Source organism: Acyrthosiphon pisum, chromosome X (assembly GCF_005508785.2).
Source record: "Acyrthosiphon pisum isolate AL4f chromosome X, pea_aphid_22Mar2018_4r6ur, whole genome shotgun sequence".
NCBI classification, from domain to species: domain Eukaryota; kingdom Metazoa; phylum Arthropoda; class Insecta; order Hemiptera; family Aphididae; genus Acyrthosiphon; species Acyrthosiphon pisum.
This window is the reverse complement of record NC_042493.1, coordinates 69,205,072-69,216,556: the sequence shown is the minus strand read 5'-3', so window position 1 is coordinate 69,216,556 and position 11,485 is coordinate 69,205,072. Positions and strand designations below refer to the sequence as shown.

At 28.6% G+C, this 11,485-nt stretch overlaps 2 protein-coding genes across 4 annotated transcripts in view; one reads left to right on the top strand and one right to left on the bottom strand.

Moving 5' to 3' along the window:
- The window catches only part of LOC100570230 (WD repeat-containing protein 78-like), a 22,762-nt gene extending 18,227 nt beyond the window's left edge, over positions 1-4,535 (bottom strand). The window contains exons 1-2 of one of the 3 annotated variants that reach the window (XM_016803756.2): positions 4,324-4,535; positions 1,466-1,629 (exon numbers count right to left, since the gene is read on the bottom strand). In XM_016803756.2, the coding sequence (XP_016659245.1) occupies positions 1,466-1,629; positions 4,324-4,417 (258 nt within the window). In that variant the 5' untranslated portion in view covers positions 4,418-4,535. The remainder of the gene's footprint in view (positions 1-1,465; positions 1,630-4,323) is intronic. The other 2 variants (XM_016803754.2, XM_016803752.2) reach the window with 2 other exon arrangements.
- Positions 4,536-7,204: 2,669 nt separating this feature from the next.
- LOC100162405 (sphingolipid delta(4)-desaturase DES1-like) overlaps positions 7,205-11,485 on the top strand; it is a 7,767-nt gene continuing 3,486 nt past the window's right edge. Inside the window, 1 exon segment of the mRNA NM_001162061.2 lies at positions 7,205-7,457. Within this exon segment, the coding sequence (NP_001155533.1) occupies positions 7,376-7,457 (82 nt within the window). The 5' untranslated portion in view covers positions 7,205-7,375.

Here is an 11,485-nt window from a genome sequence, read left to right as displayed (position 1 = left end):
TCACTCATATTTAAGCATTTCCCGGACAGCCAAATGTATCTGCTATCTGAGCGTGTTTCATGCAATATTACAATATTTTATATTAACCATATACCTACGTTTAAAAATTACTGTGTAATATACAATTTGAATGATTTGCATTTGTGATACGCAAGATAAAAAAGGTGGGCCAGTGAGTGTCACTCTGCCGTACAGAAGGTTACTGCAAGTGGGTTCTTTCTAAAGAACTCATCAACGTATTATTGAACATATTATTGTGAATAAAGTAATTTATATAAACCTATTTACGTGGAACCTATTGTTTTAAATTTTCAATCCTTACTCCTTAGCTATATAAAAGTTGAACATTTTATACATTTTTAACTACAAAATAATTATTAAATTTTCAACTTGATAAATTTTGTCAAAATTCCAACTTCAAATGCTTATTAATAAAAATTGTGCCTATGTATTTTTAATATTTTTTTTAAAGATTTTTGACCCAACAAATACAATTTTATTGACATTTATAGAAAAAAAAAACCTAAAAAAAAATTGGAATCTGAAAATGTCCGTAATCACCTCAAAACAAGTCAATATATTTTGAAAATGTTTAAAAAAACTATAATGTAAAGAAAATGCTAATATAAGCATTCAGTGAAAACTGTATATTGTATCTACGGGCGTTTGTTTTAGAGTTACACCAAAAACAAAAATCGATTTTGTTGACAACCAAGTTGGTTACAAATTCCAGTTTTTCCTTAATTTGTTTTTGTTTTTTCAGGTGCTTTTAAAAACTACTAGGTAATTTTACTTTTGGCGACGCTTAAAATATATAAAACGAAATCGCTTCTTCCATAGTTCCATGAAATATTATTTTTGTCACGCCTGCACCAAAAATTTGCGTTGAAAAGCGACATTTTTCCGTGCAGCGGCCGGTAAAGTGGAAATCCCCAAAAGTACTGAGCTCACAATCAGACACTAAAATCTATACCACGGTCTTTACAAAACATAAGCTTTTGGACTTTTGGTTACATCTCATATTCATATTATAACCTCCTTGCATAACGCGTAAACATGACGTTTCTTTCATGAAATAAAATTGTTTTCGTATAATTATTTGGTTGTTGCATAGATCCCTGCAGCCTTCATTACCTTTAACGTAGTATGTGTGGCTCATGCGGAAAGGCAATTTCAGTCTTGGTCGAAATGCGGCCCTCGCCTGCGCCTCGCCTCGCCACACGTCATCCGCGACTGATATAGCTCACTTCCCAACCTTGCCATTCGGCACACAATAAACTATTGTACCTACGTATTATGTATAATATAATATATATATTTTTTTTTTAGGTTTTAAGGCTTCGACGACTGATAATATTTTATATGTATATTACAATGTACCTACTTTTAATATTTTGGGACGTTCGATGCTTATTATAATTAGTTTATTATAAATTATTTATCTCGTATACTACAAAGTACAAACCTCGTTTTGTGAAGTGTTTGAAATATTCTTGACAGACGGTGCCAAAGATGGTAATTCTAAAAGAGTATTGGTTTTAGTTTCTTGCAATGCAGCTTTAAAGAACTGAACGTCGGGTGTCTGAAATGGCTGATTTTGAATTTTGACTACTTTCAAGTTTTCGATTTCTGAATTATAAATAAAAATAATGTTATATTAGGTTACTAAAAATAACTATTGTATTATAGTATAGACACATTCATCGAAAATTAGATACACCTTTGATTTGGCTTCAAAAATATCACGATTTAATTGTCATATATATGTTACGGTCAAAGTATAAAATTGGGCATCGTGCACAGTTCCTGATCACTGTCCCCAATGCCTGTTTTTCGAGGGAAAAGTTGGAATACGTTAATATTGACCGGGCATTGTATACAGTGCCCATTTAGATTTGGCCACTGTACGTTAAATATTGAATTATAAAAACTCAAATAAAACATTTTTTTTTTACATTTTACATATATGTGACATAAGTAACCTATTGATGAACTATAATTGATAATAATAAATAATAATTAGGTAACTGCCTAGTGCTTATAGTTAAGTTACTACTTACTAGGTGATTGAACACTCACACTAGTCACTAGGTACTTTAACTGAATTATTTTTATAATAATTTAGAAATTATAGTTATGGTGGGTTTTAATAGTATCTCATATTAACTTCAATGCCCATTGTCAATATTTAAACAAGGAATTGCATTTGGATCTTTTTTTTTGTAAACCGCTTGCTTTGGCCTGTCAAAAATAAATTGGAATCGCAGATAAGTGTTTTAAATCTGATATTACGTCAGTATTCGTATTTCGAATTTTGAATTTTTACTTTTATAGATATACGTTTTTACTGTGGTCTGACAATTGACTAACTACTGAGATAAAATTGATATCTAACAGTAGGTATGCATATAAGACCTATATTATATTATGAAGAACAAATAATAAAAAAAAATTATTTTTACGAGGCACAATATTGTCTTATGTACAAATTACAATATTGCGGGGCATGAACTAAAAATATCAATAATTAGATCGCGATAAAAATCGAAGAAATTACAAAACTTGCTAGTTTTCTATAAAATGTCAAAAAAGAAAAACCCCAAAATTGCATTTCCTGATCATATTTTTAATATTATCGCCTACATAGTACATATAATATGGGTACTTGATTGACATTAGGTAGAGCTATAGCCTTTATCCAAAGCATTTGGCCTAGTAATGATAATTACCAGCAAACATATCCACACAGCATAAAAATATTTCCTACCTATGGTAAAAATATTTTCAGGAAAATAATATAGTTGTCATAATATTTTAAAAAGTTGCCAGTGTAATTAATGTATTATACCTATATAATATTATGTAGGCAGGGTTGGGCAGTATCAAAGATACATGTATCAATGATACGTATCAAAGATACAATTGTATCTTGTATCATGATACATAATTTTAATGAATCAAGTATCATGTATCTTTTTTTGCCAAAAGATACAAGATACTATTATTGTAAAAATAATTTCGTCGCGGATTGTATTTGTACGAAAAATATTGTCCAGGTGCAATCCAGCTGAAATATTAACGATAACGAAAAAATGTACCACACAATCTTATAAATTTAAGATAATCTGATAAACATAAAATTAAATTAAGGCGCCCGTATGGCCGTAGCCCACACGCAGTCAATAGTCAATAGTCTCATAAAATATGAATCCGCTGCCTAGATATGAGTGTAACCGTGTAACAAATTATTAATGAATGTAGTAAGTAGTAACCGTGAATCCAGTAGAGATTCTGAAGACGGTTTTTTTATATTTTCTTCTCAGGTTGAAAATAAACAGCAATCACAGAATGAATTTGAATTAATTACCTATTTTAACGACAATAACAAATCATTAAACTGTTTAAATAATTATCCATCAATAAAAAAACTATTTATAAAATATAACACAAGTTTATGTTCATCTGCTCCCGTTGATCGTTTATTTTCATTTGCTAATTTTGTGCACTCACCCAGTAGATCTAATCTATCCGACCACATGTTTGAAAAATTAATTTTCCTTAAAGGTAACCAAGATTTTATTTATAAAAATAACATTTAATTTAAACTAACCATAACTTGCATAACTATTAACTATTAAGTCCATAAGACCATAAAAAATTTCATTTATTTATTTATTTTTGACCATAAGTCCATAGACCATAACCAATTTTATTATACACATAAAGCAACTATATATAAGTATAAATTAAGATGTAATTTTTATGTACTTTCTTAATTTTGGTGTATTTATATTATAAATGTGATGTATTAGTTATAAATGTATAATGTGTACCTATTGACTTATTATATTATTTGATATAATTATGATTTATGACTTTATAAGTATTTATAAATACTATTATTATGTAGGTATAATAATAATATTATGTATTTATTATGTATAGACGGTATAGTGAATTGTGTATAGACGTTTTACGTTTAATAATTAATAAAATTTGATTGGAAATATAAAAGTATCATGTATCTTTGATACATGTATCTTGTATCTTGTATCTTGATACACTAAATGTATGTATCATGTATCATGATACTTTTTTTTGAGTATCTTGCCCTACCCTGTATGTAGGTTCGTAATACGTATAATGAACAGTGATAAATAATTTATAGTGTAATGTTTCTCTAGATAAAGATCTACCTACCCGGCTAGTGGTTATAGCTACTTAATTTATTCTGCTATAAGTATACAAATCTTTTTTTTAAACGTCTAATATAATTTACCTATCTATATTAGGTATATAATAAAAGTATTAAGTAGTGCATACCGTTTTCTAAACTTGTACATATTTTCTCTATGTTATGTTCGTCGAAATGAAATTTTTGTTGTAATTTCTGTGTTTTGAATTTGTTGTTATCCATTTTGGTATTCTTCGAGTGTAATTCTTTTACAGAATTAATTCATAATTTAGGTCGTAACTATAAATATGAATATTAGGTAGGTACCTATACTGGGTAGACTTAAAAATAAATATTACGTTTTTGTAACTATGTTCTTATCGATTAAACAAACAATAACACAAGGGTTAACATGTAATGACGAATCGGGAAAGTGGGAAGTACCTACCTATATTAATTACCTATTAATTATTATATACTAAGTGATGATATTTGCTAATTGCTATTAAACATCACAGATGATATCAAAAATTCAAAAAGCATTAATAGCAATAATGTTTATGGAAATATTTTTCTCACATAATTATGAAGCATTAAAATTTAAATCATAATTTTTGAAAAAAATTTTAGATTCTGAGCGAAGCGAAAAAATATGAAATGATATGGGTTTTTCTGTCCCTGTCACACATTAAGATAGACGATAGTAAAAATGCTCCAACTTTCTACTGCAGTCTGCAGCGTATTTTCTGGTAGGACAGTGGATCAAGTTGGTCTATGGTTTTATTAAAAATAAGGAATTCTCAGTACTTTTCAAATGCGTCTGAGAGAATTAAATGTGAAATGAGAATTTGTATGCAAACCCATTTTTTGACAAAATTAATTTTGTTTTTTTAGTGCAACACAATAACTATAAATAAGTAGTAACAACTGTATAAAATATATAGGTAGGTACTTTAAATTTTCACAAAATGTAAATATGGCCATTTTCAGTGAATATTTCAACTCTTTTTGAGCTATTTATGATCATGAGAAATTTTCGATTCTTTCTATTTTATTTCTATTGTTAATACATCATATATTTTCGCTCGATCGAAAAACTTGAAAATATAATACAAAATTCCGCATAAGTTGTTATTCATGTAAAAAAAAAAGTTGAGCGTAAAACATTTATAAAGTTCGAATTTTGACAACGTATTATCAAATTTAAAATGTAATAATTATTTTGTGGTTGAAAATGTATAAAATGTTCAACGTTTATAGTTATAAGGATTGAAAATTAAAAACAAGGTCTTATATAAATTACTTTATTCACAATAATATCATCAAATATACTTAGTAATATCATAGCCTGACTGGCCGACAGTGACCGTATTCGCTCAGAATCGTTTTTCTTAAACAATGATATTATATCATTGAAATCAACTTTAACACCATCCATTACAATTTACAGTGACTCAATGTACACACTGTGTAACCTACTCACTACTGTACAGAAAAGCGACACCCACTTGCCCACCTATTTTTAAAATTTAAAATTTGATAAATGTTGTTAAATGCTTGTAAAAAATTGTGCGTATGTATTTTTAATATTTTTCAACTACTATTGTAACAATATAGCCGGAATCTTGTATTACATTTCCACGCTTTTTTACCTAACAAATAAAATTAAAAAAAAATATTTAATGAAAATTTCATGTATCTACGGTAATTTTATTTGTTGCAGAGTTACACTAAACACCAAAATCGATTTTGTCGAAACCCGATTTTGTGTTAGAATTCCCCTTTATCCTTGATTTATTTTTCTTGGCGCTTTTGAAAACTACTATTTTAAATTTTGACCTCCCCAATGCACCAACTTGATTCACTTTCTCATCGAACAAGAAACTGCAGTTTAAAATCGAAGCATTATTTTGACTACCCATCGTGTACACATACAAATAAAACAATTTTTTTAAAAAAAAAACATCATTGTAAAATCAATAGATACATTCATCGCTCCGCTTAGAATCTAAAATTTAAAATTAAGGTTATAGATATTATTTCATATTTGTTAATCGAACATTCGAACAAAATAACAATATTATACAACATAATAAATTTGTTAGGTAGGTAAGTACATAATTTTAGGAGATGGTACTATTTTAATTGTATGTACTTATCATGCATGAATGTGAAATCTCAATTGCAGTACCTATAGTTTGATAAATGATATCAGACAATAATAATTAATACGAAAATTAATATTATAGTTAGATTATTACACAAAGAACAATAAAATCATCTACAACGCGTAAAATATTAAAGGCCAATGCCCTAGTGTTAATAGACACCACACCAAGTCTGATGAAATATTTTTATAATACAAATATTAATTAATATGATTATGGCTATGGTCATATATTATGGGTAATTACATAGGTAATGAAGAGGAGCTATCTCGGCGGCAGCCAGCTACAGGACTATGGCCGGCGCCCAGCGGAGAGTTGAATAACGATCGATAATCCACTGTTTTCTTTTATTATCATTCCGACCGACGGTTGGCGGCAGCTGCAATCGAAATAATCCAAAAATTAAAATCGATTTTCTATAATATAGCCTGCTGAAAAAAAATAAAAATCACGATTAAAAGGTTCTTTACAAGTGTTATAATCGTGAAAAATAATAATACGATATTATGTTAATATTAATAAAATAGAATAGTGTCATAAAACCGGTGAATATCGGCCCATATTACGGTCTCCTCGTATAGTCGCGTCTGGACGATTATAATCGAGTTTGTGCCAATCGACGACGATTGTACCTTTCCTCGTAATAACAATACTCTCGTCGTAAAAAATATATAATAATATTTTTAAAACGAAAACAATCGCTGCGGGTGTGACTCGGAGGGGGAGACGCTCGCGGAGACATGCGCCCGGCGGACGGTTTGGGAAAGATCGGAATAACCAACGCCTCCCGCCGAGCCGACCAGCAGATAGGCTACCGGCACCGTATTCGCCTGCGCTCGTTCGCGACACCATTCAGTTATTCAATCGCGGCTCGTGCTCCGTGTTTGCCGCCGTGCCGTATCATCGCGACCGATCGATTGCGTAATAAAAGTCGTTCCTAGGTACGCCCGACGGACGGTGTGCACAAATTCTCGTGTCGTGTGGTCGACCAGTTGATTTTATTGTTTTCCCGACCATGACCTAACCGAACATTATGGGAGCCAAAGTGTCCAGGACCGACTTCGAGTGGTCGCCCACGGAAGAGCCGCACGCGACGCGTAGGAAAGAGATTTTGGGTTCGTATCTTGACACTTGACATATTCTTTGCTTGTGTAAAGTCTTATCTGTACTCTGTAGGACGTAGATACGACGTACCCCAAACATAAATACATAGGTAGTAAAAAAAAACATAGATAGGTAGGTTGAATTGGGTAATTCAAAAAATCACACTTTTATTTAAATACCTAAAAATTTATTTTTAAACTTATTTTTTTTTATTTTAAACTAGTACAGCATATTTGGTGAAAATTGAAATGACTATCAATAAATCCAGCCCTTAGCCCTATAGGTATTATTATATAATACCTACAGTTCTAAACTACTTTGTACAGAAATATTAATTATTAAAAATATACCTATGAGATATAAATTTTATATTAGGTATTTTGGTATTTTGAAAATCTTACTGTTTTTTTTTTTTTTTTAATTGATTCAAATAAGTTCATTTATGATATAAAAGTATTCTTATATTGTCAGTGCAAATCAAATTAATTTTGGACATTTCTGTACGTAAATATATTTTGTTATATTTGTTCAAAATTAAATTAAAATACCTAGTTATTTTCTTAATTTTATATTCACCTGGGTCTGGGTGGTAGGCACCCATTTATTGAATTTTTTTTCCAAATTGAATACAATTTAAACAAATTTTTTTTTTCATTTAAGGTTTAGGTACTCTCAATAAAATTATTTGAAAGTAGGTAGGTACCTATAGTTAATTTTTTATATTGTCTAGCCAAAAATTATAGATGGACAAATTTAAAATTAGGTTTTATTCGAGGTTTTATTACACATATCTATTAGTCAAATTTATAGACCTATGAGTAATGAGTATATTATTTTCATATTTTTTTTATCTAAATAATTAGATAATAATTGACATGTTATGTATCTATTATGAATATAATAAATCATTTTAATTGGACTAACATATTATGTATTGTACATATTATATATTATGTAGGTATTTATCTACATATATTATTATACTAAAATGCATACATTTTATGTTCATTATTGATAATTAAAATAGTCCCATATATACCTACCTAATAATTTATTTTCAAGTTATATAATATATTGGTTTGGAACGTATTGCTGAGTTAATATTTATTTGTACCTATACCCTAGCGCAGTCAGTTGTATTGGTGTATAATTTTACTGATTAATAAAATTAACTATTTATTTGTTACAATCACTCATTTTTTATACAACAATTTACCTATACATTTATATACCATAATTGTTATCTAGGCATTTTATTAATTAGCATGTTTTATACTATATATAGTAGGAGTGGTCAGCGAGAAGAGACTCGCAAGCCACCAAATATATTAATAAAAATACGTCTAATGTTACGTTAAGATGCGAGCCGCAAAAGTCTATGATGCGAGCTGCGGCTTGGCCACCCCTGATATATAGGTACTGTATTATAAATTACAACCTTATATGAAACACAATTTACATAAACATATTTTCGAGCATATTTTATACTGTATTCTATTAACATTTGACAAAACTTTAAATAACTAACAGTACTTTTTTTGTTTTTATTTGAAAACAAGAACATATATCATTTTGTGATAATTTATACAATAGGTAACATGGGGGTACAAGTAAACAAGACGGGACGGCATGATCGAAGGGGGGTCCAATGACCCTACTTCAAAAACAGTACCTTTACTATCAAATATGGTGACATTTAATGGAATTCAGTATAAACATTGAATCAGTACCTATTTATAGGTATTATATACAATATCCCATGAATAAGTAACCTACCAGTGTCATTTGATAGTATACTTCAAGTTTCAAAAATTCTAATTTTTTTAACTTTTTTAAATTTAATGGAATTAATTTGTATATTTCTGGTTTAATTGTGTAGTTGATATCTCAATAAAATACTCGATAAAATAGCTTTAAAAAAAAAATTACCATAAAAAGTTCAAAAGTTTTGAAGAAACATTAGCAAATAGGTAGTAGGTCTGGTTTTGATAAAAAAAAATTGAACACTAAAAATATGGTACTGGTTTATTATAGACCCGCTGAGGCGAGTGAAAACTTTATAGTCCTGCTACTCAGGTTTGTTATCTCTCCGCCATCCATAATAATAAATACATTGTAATATCGTATAAATATAAAATATTGAGTTTATTTATTGATATTTATTAATCTAATAAATTCTAATTTGCAACAACACGTATTTTAACATTATTAAGTCAGTTATAGATACAATTTTGTTGACCCTAACTCTGCAGCCCACACACAAAATTTTGAGAGAATGTGGGGTTTGGTCAAATGGGGGAACATAAAACGTAGAAAAACGGATAGACATTTTTTAGACTTGTACATTGCAGAATTTATGTGGCGATCAAAACTAAATAATAGTGATCCAATTGAAATAATTTTAAAAGATGTAGCAGAATTTTGGCAATCATGGAAAGCCTACACATTTTGTTAACATTTTTTAATTTTAATTTTTTTTTAATATTATATCAATAAATAAACTCATCATTTTATATTTATTATTATGGATGGGGGGAGATAACAAACCTGAGTGGCGGGGCTATATAGTTTTCACTTGCCCTGGCTGGGCTATAACAAATCAGTACCAAAAAAATACCAAAAAGGGGTTTTTTTCATAACATACCCTATAGGTACTATCATATGATTCCGGCTAGTCACTTCTTCACGGGACATATTGTATATAGGTACGTTTATAAATTCCTATAAATTCATATCATATACCTACCTAACTATACCTAACGTGTTTTTTGTGCTGGGTTTATTTACTGGGTTTATAACTGGACCCAGAACTTCGAACCATAAATTATCAAATCATAAGTGTAACAATTAATTTAATTTATACATTTTATTCTGTCCAATAAAATTAATTATTTAAATTACCAGTTTCCATATTATGTACCAACCTATTATCCTTGGCAGCATTATCTCTGTTGAACATTGACATCGACTATATAAATTATGTAATTGTGTATAGAATATTTTCCCAAGGCTATAAAAACTAATAATTTTTAGTTATGGTTTAACTACAAATGTATATCTCAGTTTGATTAAGAGTTCAATCAAATTAGGTAGTAACTAGTATTATTAATCTTTTATGATATCTGTAATAAAGTTAGAATTAAATATAATTAAATAAATATAAATATTTATTTTTTATAAATAGTATTGGTTATAAATAATCAATATAATCAATGTTTATAATTCTTGGTGCATTATTATAACGTAGAAGTATGTATAATATGTTTTTAGTTGGGAAAATTTTAATTCTTCATAGTTTAAATTACTATAGAAGAAATCAAAGAAAAAAATACAGTTTGCCTGGTTATTTTTTTTTTGCTTTACCATTCGGTAATAGGTACTTTAATTAGTTAATGTTACTCTTTTGTGGTGTCATAGGTTATCCAAGAAAACAATGTATTGAAGTTTAATATTTATGTTATGGTCATCATAATATTTGTAGAGAATTTATAATTGAACTTAAGTTAAATCATTTCTGAATATCAAGTCTAGGTATATTTAGTATGTGAATCACAAATATCTTATTACAGTTTTAAAGTTTTGCAATTTATGCAAACATACAATATTTGAAGAAAGATGTCCATTGAGGTATTGAATGAATTTGTCACAAATAAAATATGTTAGATAAATACTATAAAACTCTCGATAAAACTTATACATTCCTATTCTTAACAATTTTTATTAATTGGTATGATAATAATAATATTATACAGTGTGTAATCGCTAATTGAGAACACTCAATATCTTTTGAGTAGGGCAATACAATTTGAATTCTGTTTTCTATTTGGTTGTTATGACATAAAAATACACTTTTTGATGGCCTATGAATTTTTTTAACTTAATTAGACTTGCGCATGCACAATACAACTTTTTTTCTTAAATGACAACCACCTATTTTAACTACTATTTTTTTTTTTTTTGCCTAATTTTTTAATGTATTTTGGTAGTTGAACCAACATTTCTAAGTCCAAAATTGACCAAGTTACAGCCAATCAAAATA